The sequence below is a fragment of the Passer montanus genome, unplaced genomic scaffold (genome assembly GCF_014805655.1).
Source record: "Passer montanus isolate IOZ18808 unplaced genomic scaffold, ASM1480565v1 scaffold21, whole genome shotgun sequence".
NCBI lineage: Eukaryota > Metazoa > Chordata > Aves > Passeriformes > Passeridae > Passer > Passer montanus.
This window is the reverse complement of record NW_024366703.1, coordinates 5,311,188-5,333,642: the sequence shown is the minus strand read 5'-3', so window position 1 is coordinate 5,333,642 and position 22,455 is coordinate 5,311,188. Positions and strand designations below refer to the sequence as shown.

The window sequence follows — 22,455 nt, the reverse complement described above, 5'->3', positions numbered from 1 at the left end:
GGGATTACTGTCAATCTGTTCTATGCAGTTGACTTTTCCAAGCTGTGGTGGTTTTGGCTGAAGTGGAGAAAATTGTCTTCACAGTGGCTAGAATGGGGCTGTGTTTTGGATTTCTGCTGGGAACACAAGTGTTGGTATTTCAGGGGTGTTTTTGTTACTGCTGGGCAGAGCTTGCATGGGGTCCAGGCCTTTTGTGCTTCTTCTACCAGCCCACCAGTGAGGAGGCTGCTGTTGCAGAAGAAACAGAGGTGACACAGCTGGGACAGCTGACCCCAACTGAGCCAAGGGGTATATCCCCTCTACTTCCAAATCTTATCTTGTGACTGCCTTCCATACACCCTCTCCCTTTCTCCCATGGAGTCCTCAGTGTTTCCAGCTTTCCATCATTTCCTCTCCAACTGGTTCATTTTGATCTGACAAACAGGGTGAGGTCAAGAACAGATAAGCCCACAGGTTGCTTTGCAGTTCTAGTAGACAATGTAAGCAGAGAATCCAGAGCAGGGGAGGCAGCTTTACTTCTCTGGCACTCTGGGTGAATCCTCCTTGAATTTCTCTGTGCCTTTCAGTCAAGCACTTAAAGACACTGTCATTCAACAGTTTGGATGTGGAAGTAAAATGCAACTGTGATGCTAATTCAGTTTATACTCTAAAACCCACCATCTGCTTTTTATTTTAAGATAATTTTACATGCAGTTTTAGATGCCTGCAGTAGCAGCCATGGGAATTCAGGCATATGGCCACTACCATATGACAAAGTGTATTATCTAATAATTTCTAGTCTTTCTCATGCATCCACTTGTGCATAAGGTACTCCAACATAATAGGCATCTTTTCCTTTAATTCATTCACACAAAATTTACTTCCAGTGAAATCTTTGGATATTTCTATTACCTCTGCCAGCTGTCTGCCATTTCAGCCTCAAACATTTGTGAAACTTGCATAATTCACTTTTCCTGTCATACTGAAGATAATAAATAACTGAATTCCCATGAGAAATGTCAAAACATTGTATGACATTTTACAGTATTAATCTGATCTGAATAAAAGTAGAAAAATGTTGTCTCATCATATGAGAATCCGGGGCATATTTGTTACCTTCACCTCAATTGAATGTTTAGAACAAGATGTGTCAATATAGGCACAATAATCTGGACAGTGTGCCATCTCTCTACTTAAACCAAATGGCTTAATATTCTATGCAGAAAACAGGTTATGCTTATTTTTCTAGGGTAGGAGGAAAATATGGGTTCTGCTGAACTAGAGTAAAATACCAGTAGTTCCATACATATACACATGCAGGAAGGAACCTTGCTGGGAATGTGCAGTATTTGATAAAGAAATGTGTGACAGGAAAGGTCCAGATGTGCAAACATGCCAAGAGGCAGGCTTTTCAGCAGAGCAAACCAGCTCAGTAAGCCCCCTAAGAAAGGGGCAGCAGGGAAAACGTGTGCGTGCATGCAAGCATGTACACACAAGCAGCAGAGATTTTTATATCCAACTTGAGTATTATCTCTGAAACAGCTTAAGACGCCAGCAGTTACCCAGTTCTATTCCTTGGCTGGCATGCAGTGTCCCTTTGCAGTGAGGACAAGCCAGCTGACATGGCAATTGGATCTCTTGATTCGTGTTTCTTGCATAGAAGGAAGAGATCTTCTCCCTTCTGTTACCTCCATGCTCTCTTTTCCTGAGTATACAAAAATAATCCATGTGCCATAGGATGGATTTGACCTTTGATGTGTAAAAGACCAAAATTCTCCACCCCACCCTTCCATAAAATTGCTACCTTGGATGTTGGTAAGAACCGAAGGTAAACCAGTTGCTTTAGAAAGAAATCAGTAATAAGCCCACTCTTTTTCATCTTCAGTACTGTAGAAACAAAACCCAAACAAGTACAGAAATATCCATTGGTTTCCTTAATCTCTTTATAAAGGATCTTCAGTCATATTAGGAGCTCATAGTAGCAATTCAAAAGCTAAATATAAAAGCAGCTTTATGAAGTACTTATAAAGTCAGTAAGAGGCTTTTTATTTTTAGCATATTTTCCTGTGAGATAAAGATAATGAATGTAGAAAGCATCCAAACCCAAAATGAGAGACGCAAAAGAGATCCCACTATCTGCACCAGGAGTGTTACAGAATCAGCATGTAGAGAGCAATGTTCTGACAACACCATCTGCTCATTTGTGCTGTTTTTTCCTATTACCAGCTCTCTTAATGTCTCCTGCATGATTTTCTGTGGAAGTCAGGAGGAGTCTGTGATTTATTTTGACATTAATATTTACCAGGCTGGTGTATGCTTAAAGTAGCCAAGATGCTGAGAATGTTTGCTTGTTTCAAAAGCCATTGAAATGGTTTTCCTTTTTCTTTGGAGACATTAACAAGTTATTTTGTCACTTCACTGTTACATAAAAGTCATATCTCATTCACATGGCATTAATTTAGGTAAATACCACTAGTTTTGCTCTTACTAGAACTGTAGACTGAAAGAAAAATTGCTTTGGTTTTTAAAAAGCTTGCTGGCATTTTACATTGGTCACTAAAGAGCAGCGAAACAAAGTTTCAGGCTGTGAAAGTTGAAGTTATTTACTATTAGCAATTTACTAGGAAATTAAAATGAAAGATACTCCTGCAAAACTCATTCTGGACATGGAAAATAGGTTTGATTGTCCCTTCCTGGAACTTAAAAAAGATATTTCATTTGCATTTTTTAACATTTAACAATTGTCTTGCAGATTCTGGATAGGTAGAATTCCTGACATGCAGGGCTTTTTAGAGTTTTGAAGCAAGTCTCACAAATAAGGTTTGTGTACACTGCTGAAATACAGCAAACGTGTGCACAGTCTGTGCATTTCAGATCTGTTGCATGACTGCATTACACTATGGATTGATTCTCTTTTCATCCAGAAATGGATTACGGAGCTGACAGATTTCTTAAAATAACCATTATGGATGTGAATCATACTGACAAAAACAAAGAAATCCCATTCAGAAAAGACATCATGCCTCAGCCAAACATGAATGTGGATGGTTATATAAGATTTATATGTAAAGTTGTTTTTCTTTTAACAGCTAGGGGTGAAAGGATAAAATTTCATTTTTTTCTCATTAACAAAAAGATGACCAAAGTTATGTACCAGTGATATTGATGCCATGCATGTACCAGAGAGGTTGCTCTTAAATAGTTCTGTGTTCTAAGATGGGGTCATGTATTGTCCTTTAGAGTGCATCCCAGAGATGCACTCACAAGCATGAATAGCAGAGACAAAACTCAGTGTTTGCAATTTTCCTGCACAGGATGGCATTATTTTTCACAGCAATTACCTTTCCTAATATTTAAAGGACAGAGGCTAAAATGAAAGAGCTGTAGTATACTGGAATGCAGCTTCTGTTGGTTAGGTGAATTAATCCTGATGCCACCTATTTTTTTTTTTCAAATTTTGACATTTTAAAAAAATTGTTGTAGATATTTACTAATACATTAGAAGAAGCTATGTGAGATACAATATCTTCAGTGTTTAAAACCTTTGGAAAAATTAATGTATTAGGAATGCATATGTGCTGTAAAATAGTAACTCTGCACCTTTTGTTTTTTAGGAGCTACAAGAACTTCTGAAAGAAATTGTGACAATGTGCAATCTTAAGTGCTGCAGTCTCAGAGCCCTTTTTCTATTGCTGCTCTATAGGTAAGAAGTATTTGTTAAAAATATTATTTCTTCACTATATTATTATATCAGTTGGTTTATAATCAACGTACTTATAATTAGAGACATATCTGATGAGGTAACAAAGGAAAATCTTCTTGGCATTTGAATCTTGCCCCTTATAAAAATTAAAGAATTTGGGTATTAACAAAAATGCAGGACTGAGCTTCATGAATCTCAGCTGCCTTCATTAACAGATTTTTTTAATTGGAAAGATTGATGAGGGAGGAAAAGAATGGAATTTATGAAGCATATCAACCCTCAAATAAAGGATTACTAGGTACAAAGTGAGTATTATATCAGATGCTTAACAAATTCAGATGGGCACACGGTCCTTGCCTGGAGCACAGTGCTTTGCCCTAGGACACAAGCACACAGTCCACCTAGATTTACTGCAAGCTTGAGATAGTAAAATCATCCTTCTGTGCTAAAAGGAGAGTAAAAAAGAATTACCTGTTTTAAACACTGTTTTCTTATTCTCTGTTATGAAATAATTAAGTCTTTAGGAAATCTGAGTTGCATTATGCTGGAAAGTGAAAATGATCCCCTCTGGCTACACATAGTCCTTCAAACAGTACAGATGCCATGACAAAAAAATATAGAAATGGAGCACTTAAAATATATTCCTTTGATAAAAATGGGCAAAAATATTCTTTAAGTAATTCCAATAAGAAAATGTAAGCATGGACAGGTTAAACATTCTCATCACTACTTTCATCTGAAGTATTTAAAGTCTGTGAGCCAATTCTTTATCTAGAATTGCCTAATCTACTTTATCTCACAATAGATTCCTCAGGGTAAGATTCTGTCTGAGCTTTAACTCAGGTGGGTGTGCAAATACTCATTTAGATAAAGCTTTCTCTTAGTAGTGAGAACAGGTGGAGCAGTCCCCTGAAAAAAAGTTTAAAGCATCCACCTCCCCCATCTTCTCCAGTCCTATAGAGAGGTCCAGAACATGCACTTGCTCTAATTCACCTTCTTTCCTCATCAGCTGTGACTTGCCACACTGTAATGAGTGGGTGATTCATGGCTTAGCCATAATAAAACACTGCTAAAAGAACAACGATTTCAGAAGCACCTAAACAAAAAGGAGGCAAAATTCCCCCAGGAGCTCAGCCTGTGGTACCCATTTCATTAATATCAGACAGACTGTGAATCCTTTTACAGCTTCATCTGGCTGCGAGTGTCCAGAAGCACAGGCAGTTCATTCCTGAGTGTCACCTGTGGGGTAAAGTGCACACACAGCTCCTGTGTGAGTGCCTGGGTACGAGTGCACAGCATTGAGCTGTTGTACCCAAATCCAGACACAGGCTGAGAAGCAGCTCTTGCCCTCAGTTATCTCACAAACAAGATGATGCTTGGGTACAAAAATGCATTTTTCCAGTGCACAAATCAGAAGGGGTTTGTGAAAGTGCTGTTTAAAACAAAAACTATCCTGCTTGAAACAGAAATATTTCTAAACAAAACCCAAGTGCTGAGGTGCACCCAAAGCAAGTGCCGTGATTTTTTGCCAAATGGTCCCTTAGATATTCCACTTGGAAAAGCTCTGCCTAACATGTGAAGAGAGTTTCTTTTACTGAATAATTTACAGTCAGTAATGGTATGGAGTTGTTTTTTCCCTTTCTATCTCTCCCTGCCTGAATGACACTTCTTCACTTCACTTAACATTAAATTACATTACAATCACAACATGGCCCTGTTTTTAGTATTAAAATCTATATCTGGGTAGTTGCCTAAATGATTTATTTCCCAGAATTTTTTTTAAAGTAGTTATGAAATATATTGAGGCAAATTTATCATTATCAGGAATCAGCTTAAATAAATGCATGCTATTTGGTCTGAAGAAGGATTCCCATTTGTTTCAGATATGGTCTTTTTAACATAAAGAATGCTAGCCTAGATTTATGGAATCAGAAACAGAATTCTATAAAATATTTCTTTTTTTTTGCCTGAGCTCAAGAGCATTTATGGTATTTCACTGTTTGTTCTTGTGCTTGGTAACATGATGCTAATTTCAACCTTACCATTTAACAAAAAAAATGGTGACAGTACTGTCCTTTTCAAAGCAGAGAATTAATCAGTGATGTAGATTTTGCTACAGTTTATCTGAAAGATCATATAAACCCCCATATCACTGAGCGAAGATATGAAACCAGAAATAACTTTATTTGCATCTGTAAGCCCTTCGCCTGTCACTGAATTGCCGGAAAAAAAAAAGTTTTTTTTATTCTTGTTTTCCTGGGGGGAGTGTTTCAAAAGCTTGTTCAAACTGTATCTGGCATTTTGTTTATCTTCTTGCAGTTCTAAGGTGTTTCTGCCTCTTTCATGCTTTCATGATACATATTTTCTGACAAAAAATAGCCAGAAAAAATATTCTCATATATGTGTCTAGACTGTACTTATGCCTAAATAAATGATATATACTGCTGTTTAGGGCAAATGTTCCTTTTTTCCCTTCCAATTACCCTATTCTGTTAAGACACTCACTTGAAAGTACCTTAAATAACAAACAGTTGTTGCACCTTTCAAATTTAGCCAAACCCATAAAAATCTGAGTTTTTGAGCGTAAGAAAGACTTAGGAAAATAAATAATTATAATTCAGCTTTTATAAAAGCAACCAGAGGGCATTGAACCTGATGAGTTAAAGCATTTATTATGCATTGACAGCCCAGAATAGATAGATATTCTCAGCTGAAAAATAATTATATACTCAGGGTTTTTTTTTGCTGTAAAAGCCTGTTCACGCCTCAGTTGCTGGAACACCTGTTGCAAGGCAATTCCGTACTTAAATGCATGCCAAGGTATTTTACATGCATTAAGAAAATGGAGGAACTTAAACAGCTTCCCTTAACCATGAAACATAAATATAACAACACAAATATTGGTTAAAAGAGAAGCTTAGATGCATTATTGAGAAGATGCAGATGTAGAAGTGGAGCGAGTCTCAGATTTTCCCTTTGTGAATGTGTGCAGTTGTGAGCTCACTGTGGCTGAGCTGGGAATGGAGCACGTGAATGAAAGAGCACTTTGAAGGTAGCAGGGAATCATCCCTTAAAACACAGAAACCCCAACCTGCTTAGGGCAGAGAGCCTCTGTAGTTCCTTGTCTTTCAGCACTGACAGTCAGTCTGCCTCTGAGTGTCCCCCGGGGTCAGCAGGCTGCTAACAGCACACTCACATTTAGGAGGCCTCAGGTTCCTTTCACTTGCTGGCTTGCTGTGCTAGGACTTCTCTAAGGTTTAGTGGTCAAACAGCACACAGGGGACCATGCCTCATTAATGCACAGCCTCAATTACAGCACAACAGCTTTCCCAGGCTTACTTAACCATAAATCTCAAAAGACCAGTGATACAAGGCTACACTTCCTGTGTTAATGAGGAAAATTATGAATTACCACAGGTCATTTAAGGGAAGGACTTCCATAAAAATTTAGTAGATATATTTTGGAAAATAGAGTTAATGATAATGAACCAGACCACTCTGCAATTGTATATTGACTGGCAGAATAATATACCCTAACAGTAGGAAAGAAACAAGTTTTCCTTTAACATTTCACAACGTGTAAAACTTATTCAAGAACAATCCAGTAAAACTGTGAAATTAAGCTCATGCAGCTCACTGAACACTTAGCTAAATTGTAAATTACAAAAGGAGAGATATCTATTCCAAGCACAGTATTTAAGAAATTAATTACATTCAAATGCATTTCCAATTTTAACATTTCTATGCAACATAAAACTAACCTTCTTATTTATAGTCACATCTCAACTCAACTCTGTTTCTTTAGGAAAAAACTTACAGGAGAAACTTCCCTTATTTCAGTTCTGGCATTACTCAAGGGTATACTTAAGTAACAACATAATTCTTTGGCAATATAGAAATAAAAAAAGGGGAAAAATAAAGGAAAGAAATTAGATCATTCAAATAGCTAACATATTTGTGTTATAAGGCAGCTAATGAAAAACAGTTACTTCTGTGGCAATAGGGTCTGGTGAATAAAAAATTATACAGCAATAGCAGCTTTTCAAGCCAGTGGATACCACATTTAAAACCACAGTGTGATTTGGCCACGTGCATTCAGTGAGATCATCTTAGCATTTAAGCTTTTCCAGGTTAAGATACTGGATTATTCCTGGTGTCTCAGTGTCCTGACAAAACAACTCAATCTTTCTCAGAAACAGCAAAATTAAAATGAAAATATCAAGCTTTGGAAAACTCCAGGAGACCCAGAAATACAATGCAGAAGAGAAAGCAGAGGTTTCACGAGTAGCTCCAGAAAGAACTGAACTAAGAAATTCAGTGAGGATTTAGCACTATGAGGGAAGACCACAAAACACTGGCAGCCCCTTACCTAATGGTTTAAGCTTAGATTCTTCTCCCTAGGAGCAAATCACTACAGCTCTTGCACCTCCTGTAGGAGAACTGATCATTTTTTGGGGCCAGCAAATCCCAGAGCAAGGATCAAAATCTACAGACCCTTCTCCTGGTGTTTATATAGGTGTCTGTTCTCCATCAGCAGAGACAATGCCTCTGCCAGCTGGGCTCACCAAGGCAATTAATTATTTGCTTCTCACCTTTATAATTCATACCCCACCTTTCTCAAATCATTGGGACAAGTAGTTGTGACTGTCGGTGCTGTAATTTCTGAAGAGCACACCCTGCTCGGGGTCTTGGGGTGCTCACCTTTGGGGTTAGGCAGAAAGGGTTTGTAATTATTTATATATCGCTTCTATGGATTGTATTTGTGGCTGTTTCTGAACTGAGGAAGTACTTGAATTCTCATTATGCTTCACTGGTTTTGGTCAACAGGATTATTTCTGTAGCCTGTTTAAAAACTGTGTTGTGAAAGCAGGATTTTAAGAGTGTTTTTATGCACTAGTCTCTGAGGCTGGTTTCTGTCTCTGAGACCTAAATATAATGTATTTCATTATGTAAAAAGAAGCTTTATTTTAAATGATGAAATAAACAACCAGCATCCCTTCCACATTCCTAGCTTATAACCATAATGCCCTGTTTACAGATAAAGTATTAAAGAAGATTGTTTCTCAGATGGAATGTTAAGAAATAGTAGACTTTAAGGTATAAAAAGAAATAGACTTAGACTTTAAGGTATAAAAAGAAATAATAAACTTTAAGGTATAAAAGAGTTTTTTTCCCAATAAGAGACAAATACAGATTATGAAATCTGATATTTTTTTGAATATTTTTATTATGTCCTTTTAAAACATCCTCATTTTCAATTCCTTTTAGGTCAATGGAAATTCCTGAAGCTGAAGGAAAAAGTGAAATTCTACCTCCAACAATACAAAAAATAATAAAAGGGTACAACAAGTATCTACGTCCATTTTTTGATAGTAAGTAGAAAAGCTCTTTCAATAAGACTGAGTCATAACATAATGTGGTGCCTAAAATTCAGTAGTGAGAGCAAATGGCTTTTTCTGTACTTTTTTCCTCTGATATCTGACAGCCACTGATCTGATTATATATGTTCTGTGATATGATAAGATAGAGTTTAATAGCTTTTGTGGCCCAAGGTGAAACTTGTATATTCCAAGTATTTGCAAGCTAAACTTCCAGACTGTTAGAAACTTGACTATTATTGTATGTCTGTCTTAATGAAATAAGCTCTAACATCTTACCTGTTTAAAAGTGTAATTGCCTCTAATTTCCTAAATAATAACTATAAAAAGCTTTGATTAAAGATTTGAAAGCTTTATATATCAAGCTGTTCATAACAGCACAGGCAAGTCTTGTTACTATGCAAAGTACTATGTTCCTCAGCTATCAGATTGCAAGAGAATGATTTAATAAATGATACTTGCCTCAGGTCTTAAAGCTCACTGAACAGATTTACTGAAAATTGTGGGGGGGAAATGAATTGAAAAGAGAAAATGAATCAAAAATATCAGTTCCCTGCATCAGAAACCAATGGTCGCTAGATTGGAAGAGCCATATTGTCTGCTGCATCAAGGCTGATTTTACTGCCCTGCAGTGCAGTCAGACACCTGAAATCTCAATGGAAAACCTCCCTGTTTGAGTCAGGCTATTGGATGTATAGAAGTACTGAGGAGTTTGAAGTGGCATGAAGAGCTTGTCCTGGAGGAAGTGCAGGACCTTGAAGAAGTAAATAGTCTGAATATTGAAAAGAAGCTTAGCACCTTGTGTCTGTCAAGAAATAAACTTGTAGTGTGAATGCTAGGCAATAACATCTAGCTTAAGCTAGATGTTTGCAAATGTTAGAGATATGAGTGCAAATGAAATATTTTATATCCCTTTATATCCTATTTTAAAAATTATTAACTAATGAGTTTCTAAGACCATAGTGTTACTTCTTGCTATCCAAATACCTGGTTCAGTATGGATGCTCCACATCACGTGCTCTTTCTGAATCCATATATAATAATTTTAAGACATACCTGTATTTTAGGTTGAAGAAAAAGGGAAAAACTATTTCATCAGTTTGTTTTTATTGTAATTATCTTAGCTGATGATAAAAATTCTATAAAATATTTAATGCTCTAAGAAGGCTGACAGCAAAATAAAATTAACTTTAATAAATAAACTAACCCTTCCTCATTGGAGATGATGCATAATGTAAAATAACTGTGTTCAGTGGCCATTAATATATTTTATTCATTACCTCATGTTAGTACTAGAGATATGTTGGCACTGCCATGATGAGTGTGCTTGGGTAGACAACAGAGTCTCATTTCAAAATCCTGTAATAGCAATTAAGACGTACTGTAAAGCATATTTAAGTTACAAATCTCCCTTTTCTCCATCTTTTTTTCCTCAGCTGTTGTATTGCAGCATGGCTATAGTTATTTTTTTGTCTGGGTGTTTTGTTCAGAGGGATGCTGAGGGCTCTCTGGGTGCCTAGAAGTCCCAGAGGAGCTCAGGCACAGATTGAGTCTGTCACACACAGAGCCAGTCTCACACCTCCAGACAGTGCCAGCATCCCTGCATATGCTCACTACAGCTCAGGCATGCACACTCTGCCTCAGAAACCTTTGATGGAGCTTTATTAGCTCTAGTGCTGAAGGAATGAGGTGACACTCTGAAAAAAATATATTTTATTGATGCCACTTCTAAATGCAGCGTTGGTGGTTTCGTGAGAAATTACTTTCTTTGTAGGAATAATTTGAGTTAGGATGACTCAGGCAATGCTTCTCCTGATTTTGGAACCTGAAGCTTTTTGTGAGATCATTGGGGGTCACTTTCCCTGTTATAGGGGAAGGTGTGCTTGGGCTGGGGAGAGGTGTCAGCCTAGTCCTGACCCCTCTCTGTTACTGGCAGGGTGGGCTACACTTTGCATGTGGGTGAGGCCAAGGAGAAGCTATTGCTCTTCTTGGAAGCAGAGCTAGCAAACTACCCAAATCCTCAGCTTAACAAACCTGTGGAATTGATTTATCTCTGTGACCTCAGCTATGCTAGCTTTGTTCCATGTAATATTTTCCTGGTTTATATGGCGGTTTTTTGCCTGCAGCTGGTGTACCTTGTGTCTGTTCTTGGTAACTGGCTTTGCTCAAGTGGCACTGAGCTCCTTAATAGTTAACAAAAGGGGTTTTAGTCCTGAAAGGAAAGTTAGGTATAAACAAATGTTCATAAAATGACAGTTTCTTTCTCCTACAGCCAGAAAACCAGAAATTTTTACTAGTTAAGTAAAATTTATGGCAGCTCATAAAATTTTTAGTTTAATAAGCCCTCCATTTGCTTATTAATTTGTGTTTGGTCTTTGTGTTGGGACGGGCAGATGACTGGAAATGTCCCAACCACATACCCCAACTCGAGTAGTGTCATTAACAAGGGGAATATGAACATCTTTTTCATTTGAGTCCAATGACTGCGTAACAACATAAAAACTATCTTCTCCTCTTCTGGAGGACTGAATCTCCTGCTTTTCTAGATTTTAATTCTGGATTTATCTCACTTTCCTTTGGTCATCTCCTCCTGCACACTCACCCCTCCAGACCCGGGCTGCACAAACATTGCCATTTTTGTGTAATGCAGCCTGTAGCATCTGAATTGGGTGCCCATCTCTAAGCATCTGAATTGGGTGCCCAGAGTTGGATTAGTTGAAGCCAGCCTTAGTGTTTCAGAGGCCTATAGACAAGTAAAACTGGCTGAGTGTTCCATGTTTGTCCACGATGGGTGGCACGTACAGGTTGCCACATTGTGAGGGAACTTCAGACGCTGCTAGCACAGAGGAATCTCAGCTGGACTGGTTACTTAGCCCTGTCCTCGTCTGAATTTTGCTGTTAAGAATGTTCTCTTTGAACTGGTTCATAAAGCAAGTCTTCATAAATTAAGCAGATAGGTGCAATAAAGAATGAAAAAAACCCAAACCTCTGATCTGGAATGATTTTAGCCATTCCTTGGACTGGAATATGAAATGCTCCTATACTAATGTTAGTAGATATTACTCCTCAATATAATAATATCTATCCTACCCTTACAGATATATATGGAACACTTCTATAGAAAAGCTGGCATAAGGGATTTAAAAAATCAACAGTTATTTCCCTTAAATGTGCTACATTACCCTGACACTTTATCTCAGCAATACAAGTTGAATTCCACCTCGAGTTTTCTGCTGGAACCATGTAGATCAATTTTATAACGTTATGTGCTGTGCTAAACTCTCTGAATTAATGAGCAATTCCTGCAGACTTCAGTGAGCCTTGGATTAGGTTCATAGGGTTGTCAAGGGATGCATAAAATCTTGTAAATAATTTTATACAAATAGATTTTGTTCTGTGATTGAATGTGATAATTTGAGTGTTCTAATTAAAAAGAGAGATACTAGGAAAAGGTCACAGCTAAGTATATTTGAATATGGAAGCTGCTTTCAAGTGGTACAGAAAAGTGTCATGCTTAAATCCGATATTCTAAATAATATTTGAAATATTATTTTCCTTCACTTCATAATGAGTAATACATTTCATAGGCATAAGGTTTAAATTAAAGCAAATAAAATTTTGGGTCCAACCTTCTGTCTAAGACCTGTCATCATGGGTTTTTTCCCCTCAAATGTTATTTATATTAAGTTCTATACATTTAATTAGATGAAAGCATTTTAGTCTTCAGAAGTGTACAAAAGAGACATCAGAATGTTAGCTGTGTCTAACACCCTTTGGTTTAGTGAGGCAAACTTGCCGGGTACAAAAGACAGAAATACCAAATAAACATCATCTAAAGACTATTTTAAGTCCCAGCTAGCCAATATGTAATTCTTTAGAGAAAAGCAAAAAGCCCAGAATATGTAAACTTCAGCATACACATGGCAATGGAGATTTTCCTTCTTTTCCCAGGAGACACACTAAGAACATCTGATTACCACCAAAGCCAGGTTCCTGCATGCAGGACAGTTTGGGTTTTGGTTTTTGACAGGGTTCTTCCCTACCTCTCCAACCCCTTCAAAGGGTTAGCTCCAGAGACCCTAAATTATAAGTGGTTTATATATATTTATATAAACTGTTTATATAAATTATGTTCAGATAGTAAAAAGATCAATTTATTTGAAGTTTCCTGTTGTGTCCAGCATCCATAAACTGGGATCTTACTTTGCTTTGCCAAACAATGTGCACAACTAACTACAGCATGCATTTTCTGACATTGGACAAGTCACCTTTCTGACTTCTCTTTGAGGAGCTGAGTAAACAATGCTCCTTGATTTTTATGTTACAAGATTTGATATTAAAGTTCCAGATTTTTTGTCTTTTGTAATATTTCTCTTTCTCTCAACCAAACTGTGTCTGCTGTTTGCACATTTTATTTAAATGTGGAAAGCGAATCTTGTCACAGTCATAACAGTCTTGCCAATACAGAATAGATTGCAAGATAACTTAATTCTTTGCATTTCTCCCCATTGTAATAATGATGCTGCCAAAGCATAAGATGGAAAGAGCATGTTAAAATGATTATCTGTGACAGACTCTAAATCCTTCTCAAAGGCACTGCTCGCCAAGATGGTTTCCTATCCTGTGTGTGCTGCCTGTCTTATTTGTCCTTACGTTAATTGCTTGCATTTGGCGGTATGGAAACATGGGGTTTTGACAAAGTATTTAACAAGCTCCTGTTAACGTGGTCCCCACCAGTTTTTGTCTTGTCCACAAACTGTACCAGCAAAGCAACATCAATGTCTAAAAATTATTGATGTAAACAAATAGGATTGAAACTGATCTGTGCTAGAAATGGGTCTGTCTTCTGATGCCTTCAAATCAAGAATTACAGTTGAGATCTGTCAGAAGGCCTGTCTTAACCTGTCTACTTTCTTCATGTAACTATTTCTCAAGAAAGATGTCTTGTGGCGGGAAGTTAAATGCACTGAAAAAAATCTAAGCTTTATGTAAGAATTCTGTAATGCTCCAAAGCAAGGCTGACAATCAGAGGGACAAAATGAGGTTTTTAGGAAGCTATAATGAATGATTCTAGTGATAATTTTCCTTCTAATTTTCTGTTTACTTGCAGTATTTTATCCAGTATTGCTGAAAAGATAAGGCATTCTTAAAAAAAGCCTTTTGAGACCCTTTTGAATGTCAGAATTGTTTTGAGTTTTCTTAAACTAAGTGAAAAAGGGCTCATGCTAATGGCTCGGCACTGGAAATTACTGATAGTGCTGATCCATTGCAGTATCCATGACACAGTGGTGGTTTATTTTGCTGCCACAGACTGGGATCATTGCAGTGAGTGATCCAAACTTAATTTTTAGGTATGCTATCTGCCACTCTTCTGGCTGCTTTCCCATTTGGGATCACTATGAATATCTGTAAAGGGCATAGGGGAAGAGTTTACATAAGTTGCAGTGAAATTGAAACGTGTGTTTCTTGGGCTGCACAGCCAGTGCTGTAACAAGGCACTCCCTTTGGCCATGCTCTGCCATGCTTTGAAGATTCCCTTCAATAATGCAGGAGAGAGTGACTTCAGTTTTCTTCTGAAGATCGGTAGATTTCTTCTGATGTTGTCATTATGCATAGAACTTCTGCCAAACATATGGAAATGTAGGAACTGACTGCCTCGTCTGGTTTGCTGCCCAGTTTTTGACACTGTCAACAAGAGACCTTTCAGAGGAAGTTCAGAGGAAACCCTGGTGAATAATTATGAGCAGACTCATTCTGTTATTAGTGCTTTACAATTTATGGTGCCTTACTAAGTAAACATTTATCCTCACATGCAAAAAAGAAATCGGCATTTAACTATTAACGATGTTCTGATTTAATTAACTGCTGGAGCAGAGCTGTTCTTGGCATCTTGTATTGTGTTGATAAAGATTCTTTCCATAATTTGTTTTCCTGCACAGCTCCTCCCATACGGAGCATTGCTGTACCTGGGGTGATGAAGTTTTCTGCTGAGTTTTTGTGGGTGCTGGGCTGGGCAGGCTGGCTGCACGTGGGCAGTGAGAGCTGTTGGCTGGAGCAAGTGGAGCAGGATGGTTTTGTCCTGACTGTGCTGCCTCTCCTTGGTACTTGAACCCAAGGCAGGTTTGTGTTCAGTCAGTTTGGGCTTGAAGTAAATCTCAACCTGAGCTAGATGTCTTGTGGTGCTTGGGAGTCACCCAACGCTGCTGTGCTGTTGTGTTACTCAGTAAGACTTTGAAAAATACTTCAGCAGGAAATAAAAAAAAGGATCTACAAAGTTTTGTTTGTCTGATTCCTGAGAAATTACCCCCTGCTTAATTTCAGTAATCTTTCTGGAAAGTCAGCTTTCCTGCTCATATGTGTAGCAACCTAACACTGATGATACTGAAATGCTGCTAAGGGACATTTTCCCTAATCTGTATCACTTTACTGGATAAGGATCAGATGATGTTCCTACGAATAAATCATGATATAATAGAAAGAGTCTGATTATTCCCAGCCATGATTCCTGCATAGTCATCTGAACACTGCACTGTCCTGTCCTTGGGGTGATCCATCATTAAGCATGAGCCTTGCTGGATGGGGTTCTCCCCAAATGATCATGAGATAGTTGGCAATAGTATGCTCTGTTACACTCATACATGGGAATCTCTTGGAAGATGTAGAAAACCCCAGAGTATGGATTATAAATCACATTATTTTAAAAATTCAATGATTTTCGAGGGTCTGACATATCTTTTGATGCTGGCAGTATTGTACCTGCACTTATGACATAGTACAATGGTAAGTATAAGTATTAATTGTTGTACCCCATGTAGCTGGGATTAGTTTCTTAGGGGTTGAGCTTTTAATCCTGGAGAGAGAAAAAAAAAATTTATTCATGGAGTATCAAAACATTAAAAGAGTGGGAAGAAGCAGAAGAACAAGCTGTCAATGATCTGAGATCTTTTCAGTCAATTTTAGTTTCAAAGTTAACCTCCAAAGTCTTCTTTCAATGTATGAACAACAGTTTCTAAACCCAGTCTATAATTTAATAGTATATGATAAACATGCATATTAGCAGCAGGGCATGCTGCAAACCTACAGTCCTGTTTTAAGCTGGAGCTTTATATTTAAACTTTCAATCAAGTCTAGAACAAAGGACTTACAGATTTTTTTTTAGGAGTGACAGATGTGTAATAATTTTAACACGTGCATTAAAACAGAAAATATTTTGGAAAAAATAAAAATACTAATAAACTTACACATTTTATAATGATACATTTTTTTCTTCAGTGTTATTCAGGAGGGTGGAGTTGGACTCCATGTTCCTCTGGATGCCATTTGGGGCCATATAGGAGATTTCCACAAAATGTATTGCAAGGAGCCAAGAAGGGCTTTCAGCCATGTGAGATAGGGGCACTATCAGCTGCAGAGATCTTACCTGAAATATTTCTGCATTTCTCAGTGCTGTGTTCTCTTCTCAATTGCTTGGAAAGATGCACTGATTTAATATTAATTTCTTTGTACAAGCACTCTTTTAATTATTCTGCACATATTCAACCAGGAATAATGTTGTGTTTTCATCAAAGTTCTGCACAAATTCTGCATTTTAAAATGCACAGCTGGTAATCTTCCTTCCAGCAGTGTGTAATGCACATTGAGGAAATGGGAATCAGAGCATACTGACATTACAATAACAACTACTTAGGTAAGGTGTTTAACTATATTGAATAGGCCTTCAGCTTATGACAAGTTTTCCTTTATAAATGCAAGTATTTAAATCACAAGTTTCCTGCTAGTGGTCAAAGGCAAGATATTAAATTGCAATGATACAATATATACCATAAATTCTTAAATGGAAGTCACTCAGCTGTGCCATCTGGATATTAACCATGTGACATTGCCAGGTGAAACTTCTTGCTTCACCCACATCTGATGGACCAGATGTTGCAACTGGAAGAATTCTTTGCACTGCTCTGCACCTCAGAGCAGAAGAGTGTGATGTACCATGGGGATTGTGCCTTCCACACCTTATTGTGTAACATTTTTCCCAGCACCTTTTTTTCAGGGAAAAAAATAATATAAACCAGGAAGTATTTAAGAAATAAATCCTGTTTCTGAAAACTAAAATAGTTTTAGCTCAGAAGTATGACATTTTGGTTAAGAATGTGAAAATTCTTGCATAATCTGTGTTTCAGGAATATTTAAGATACCTTCTAAACATTTAGAAAAAAAATGGAAAGGTTTTGTAGACAGTTCTCATGAACACTGAATATTAAAGAAGTACGAGCTACATTCTGACTTTCTCTTTTTTTTTTGCAGATGGTCCTGTGTCAGTTGGAATGAGTATGGATATTGCAAGCATTGATACAATATCAGAAATAAATATGGTATAGTAGTTTTTGCAGTCTTTTCTTTGCTTGTCGATAAGCTGATGTCTTGTGCTTACAGCTGCTGGCAGTACAACTTTGGGCTTGTCTCCTTGTGAAGTCACTATGGGTTAGGAGATGGAATTCTCTTTTTCATGACACACTTATTGTGTTTATAACACTATAATAACCATAGAAATGCAGCTGTGAATCCCACCTCTCGCAGATACAAAAAGAAATCTGCTACTGAGTATTAATCTTAATGAGAAGCATGTGGATCAGTTCTCATTTTTCAGCTGAAATGTCTAAATCTTTATGCATTTCAGAAAAATAAAGATGTATTAATGTGCCTTTGAAGCCACTCTCCCTATGATTAGATACAGCTGAACTCAGGCTGTTTTTCTCTTCTGTTGTTGCTGTCACACATTAATTTATTCCAGCTGTGTTTCATTTAATTTGTATCATTTGTTCTTGAACAAACTATGCAATGGAATGTACTTTTCTACTTAAAGATCCTCCATTGGTACACAGAAATAAAAAGAAAAAATAATTAATCAGATATTAAATTGAGTGTATTAGTAATTAGTAATTATTAGTTACTATTTAGAAAAGGGAAATAAGGTCCAAACTTCAGATGAATTTATAATTCTCTTAAAAACACACCATATAATCAAAAGTTGTTTTAAAAGTGTTAAGAAATAATATGATCTTAATGTAGGACTGCAAGGCATCTAAATTGAATTGGAATTGGATTGAGTGCTGTGTTCAAGGTCTTGATAAATTTGGTACCACTGTTTCCTTTGTGATGCTAAAAGAAGAAACTGTGCTAAAAGATTCCTGTCCTGTTTCACTAACTTCTATATGAATTCATTCAACTTTTTGCCATGTGCTCTGAAAAAATTCTTTATTTATTAACTTACGTGAATAAAGTGAGATTTGGAACCACTTACATAAATCATTCTAAAACTTCAAGGTTTACAGAGCCAGATTATCTGCTTAAAAAGCTCTGATGACTTCAGCTGATTCATAGCCCCAACTAAGGCCAGCAGCTTTTACTGTAAATGAACATTAGAACAAAATCTACCAACCTCACATGGAGTGCCAGAAAATTTGGCAGAATTCAGTACAGCTGCTCTTGGAGTGCCAGGGACATGGAGAATCACAGTTTGTGCCCAGCAGCTGTTTCCATATACTTCTGTAAAAGTGAATACAACACAGGCTCCCTTTGTATGATAATTTTGATTTTCTCTTTGAGGACTACACAGCTACCATATTTCTCAGGCAGCGATGGACTGATGAGAGGCTTTGTTTTGATGGTAATAAGAGTTTGAGCTTAGATGGTCGACTTGTGGAAATGCTTTGGGTGCCAGATACCTTCATAGTGGATTCAAAAAAGTCTTTTCTTCATGATGTCACTGTTGAGAATCGTCTCATAAGGATATACCCAAATGGAACAGTCTTGTATGCTATAAGGTATGTAAATACCACATATCAGCCTTTATGATTGTGTCTACTTATGTTTCAAACTTCCCAGGCTCTGCTTAGGAAAATGAGTCTGTTTGTAAAAGTAGTGTCTTGTAGTTTTATGAATACATAATATTCTTGATCAATATGGATAAATTCTTAAATTTAGTAATAGATCTTCCCTAAATAGACCCTTTTGCTTCATGCAGACTGAACACAGGAATTGCATGTTGCCATTCCAGTTTGCAGTGAAGCCATCACAGGGCAAACAAGCTGTGATGATGGATTTGCATGATTTATTGTGAATTACCCTTTGTAAAAGGTTTTGATAAATATAACCAAATCTTAAAATATATTGCAAATAACAAAGGAAAATGCTCCCTTCTCACTTACAGTGGTGGCCTTTTTAGACCATCAATGAACTCAGCTGTTGTGCTGTGGTTTCTGTTTGGGATTGTATTACTCTGATACCAATAAATAATAGATTTTTTTCCCTCACAATATATATAAGGCTGAAAATATTATTTCCGGAAGGATACATGGCATTTTTTTATTTTTACTGCTGAACATTTTTGTCCCATTAATACTTAGAAAACTTTTTTTTTTCCCCCAAGGATCACCACAACTGTTTCATGCAGCATGGATCTGACTAAATATCCAATGGATAAGCAGACATGTACTTTGCAACTGGAGAGCTGTAAGACACTTAATCCTTACTGTTTCATACAATTAGAAAAATATCTATTTCTGCTAGATATTATCAGAGTGGCTGGAATTTTCATAAAAGACATTATGTGGCCAGTCCCTGCTGAATTACAGTGGTATCTGTGTGCAAAGATGTGTGCACATATTTGCACATGAGATCACTGAAAATAGCATGGCAATACTGAACTGCTGTAGTGCTAATTAATGATTGAGCAAAATCCTGGGAGATTCTCACAGGCTTGTTTTGGCAGTGCATCCTGCAGTTACTGTCTTGGTCTTCAGAGGGAGTTCTGTGAACAGGCATTTTCTAGCACAGATGAGATAATTTTTTTTCCTTTTCAGAGAGTATGTAATTTTTTCCCCTTGAGATAAAATTCCTTTAGGAAAGAAAGAAATGAGAATAAGGCTTATTTGTAAGGCATGTAGTTCATATTTAATAATTTAACATTTTCAGATCTTGCTCTGACTTATTTCATTGTCTCTGTGACAGTGTCCTGGTAAAAAATGTGATCAATTGATGAATAAGAGTAAATATATTTTTTTCATTTTATCAATCAATATCCTCATAATTTCTTTGAAATAGCTTCTCTAATACTTTGTAGGCATGGTTACTTTGCAAACACACAAACATGCACTTTTTAAATTAAATGTTTGCTATTATTAATATGACAAGACTCTAGAAAACAATTTTTGCATGGGATAACAGAGAAGAATAACCATTTCTGTAAGATGAAAATATATATTTAAAATACATGTCAATACATGCTCAAAACCTTTTGGAAGGCTGTTCAGTACTTGTCAAGTTTTATTCTGTATCTTTTCAGAAGTGTGTGTTGTTCATCTCTTCTTGTTAATGACCCATTAGATTGCCACAAAGTTTAATTTTAGACAGAGACATAAAGGAAATGAACCCAAAACCTTCTTCACACAGGCATCCCTCTAGATCAAGCAGTTTTATGAGATCTGTTTAACAAACAGCTATTTGAATTGGAGTTGGGATTTGTCTTTATTTTTCTTTGGAAGAGCATATTATTAAATCAATGTATATAGATTTAAATCAACAGCACTGCCTAATGAGTCATTTAGTATTTCTCAAGTTCCAGAATGAAATACATGTCCCACAGGAATTTACAAGTTATTTGACAGGATTTAAAAAAAAATACAAAGGAGAATTCCCCATATAATTAAAACCAAGCTTTTTTCAGATTGATTCCATCTGCTTTTTCAACAGCACACAAGTGTCTCCTGTCCAAGGGGAAAACCCAGTCATGTCACAACAAATGTTCCCATTACACTGGTGTTTGGTTTTGAGGAAAACAGATAGAAACAATAAATACAAAAAGGAAAGAGTGTGCCTTGGGCTGTGGCCTTTTCTCATCAATGCACTGCAGTCTTTTCTTTTGGGTAGGCTGGAAATTGGGTTTGTTTCCCCAGCTGATAAGCTGTGTTAATTTATAGATGAATAATGTCATCATCCTCCTGGCATGCTGCTTGCCAATACCATTACCTGGGTTTAAGAATTGTGAATTCAGACATACACACACATCTGTACAAATATTGATGCTTGTAAATAAAATGTAAAATCTGCAGCAAATATTTGAACTGAAACAAAGAGTTAGGATTTTAATAAGTGATTATTAATATAAGGACAAATATGTCATGATATTATGAAGTAATGGCTTTATACCATAAAGCATCCCCAGTGACCTTTCCAACATCCTTTTCTGCTGTTGCTAGTTAGTAACTTTAATTGACTTGTACTTTCTACATAGCAAAACACATTTTTGCCAACATGTTATCGTTTTTCCCCCCCCCTTATTGCAACACTTTGGAATATGTTAGAAAACTGAGACTTGGCACTCTGAGTCTCTTTATATGGGTGCTGTGACATTTGGGAAAGTGGAGGGTTCCTGCCTTGGTTGGTGCTGCCAAGGAGGGGTTCCTGCTCTCTGCCATGTGGCAGGGAACACCACCATTCATCCTTGCTGGGCTGAAGGGTTTGTCCTCACATTTCCCTCACACAGACCCCCAGTCCAAATACATATTCATGTCTTGGGCCCATCTCTGAAATTTTATTTCTTTTTGAATTTGTCGTTTACCATTTATTCAGTGAAGAGCCATGTGAAGGCACTTGACTTGTGCTTGACAATCAGTGAAAATTAAAATTAGCAACAGAAAGGTAAAGAAACTAATTTGTATTAGGCATTATGAATGTTTAATCCCAAATTTACTATTCCTGTAGTTAACCCTATTGACATTAGCAGCTCATACTCTATCAACAATATGCAGGAATGAGACATTCTGGGCTTGAGGAATTAGCTCGGATAAAAACTCAGTGTCACATAAAGAGAATAGAGATTACTTGTAAAAGCCAAATAACATGGGCTTAAGGATTTTGTCTCTATAAACTTTTGAAATGTTTTATAATTAGTAAAATGTTAATCACTTGAATAAAGAACAACTTTGCACAGAGGGAGAACTGTACTATTTAACTTTAAAGACTATTGGGAAGGCTCTCTCCGTAAAAATTCTTCTTAAGAGTTTTGGAATTATTATACTCAAAGAATTTTCATAGGAAGGATCACTCAAACCTACTAATTGTCGCACTAATGAGAATATTTTGGAACAAAAGGAAAATAACCTCTGTTTCAAAACGTGCTCATTATCGTTCATGTGGACACCAAGAACTTCTCCTGTCTCACACAACTTGGAAGGCTGAATATCTTATAAAAACAAAAACGAATTTACTGTGGTTCTTTGGATTTTATTTAAATGTCTGCCGTTCATTTATACTGAAAGGAAGTAAAACGAATCCATGGCCGGAATCATGCATAAAAACTGGTTATATGAGGCTCCTTGCTTTGACTAAGGACAATGC

At 36.8% G+C, this 22,455-nt stretch overlaps 1 protein-coding gene across 1 annotated transcript in view; it reads left to right on the top strand.

Moving 5' to 3' along the window:
- Window positions 1-22,455, top strand: part of LOC120502065 (gamma-aminobutyric acid receptor subunit pi-like) — a 45,548-nt gene that overhangs the window by 4,538 nt on the left and 18,555 nt on the right. Inside the window, exons 2-6 of the mRNA XM_039709115.1 lie at window positions 3,594-3,682; window positions 8,951-9,054; window positions 17,362-17,429; window positions 18,664-18,881; window positions 19,487-19,569. Of these exons, the coding sequence (XP_039565049.1) occupies window positions 3,627-3,682; window positions 8,951-9,054; window positions 17,362-17,429; window positions 18,664-18,881; window positions 19,487-19,569 (529 nt within the window). The 5' untranslated portion in view covers window positions 3,594-3,626. The remainder of the gene's footprint in view (window positions 1-3,593; window positions 3,683-8,950; window positions 9,055-17,361; window positions 17,430-18,663; window positions 18,882-19,486; window positions 19,570-22,455) is intronic.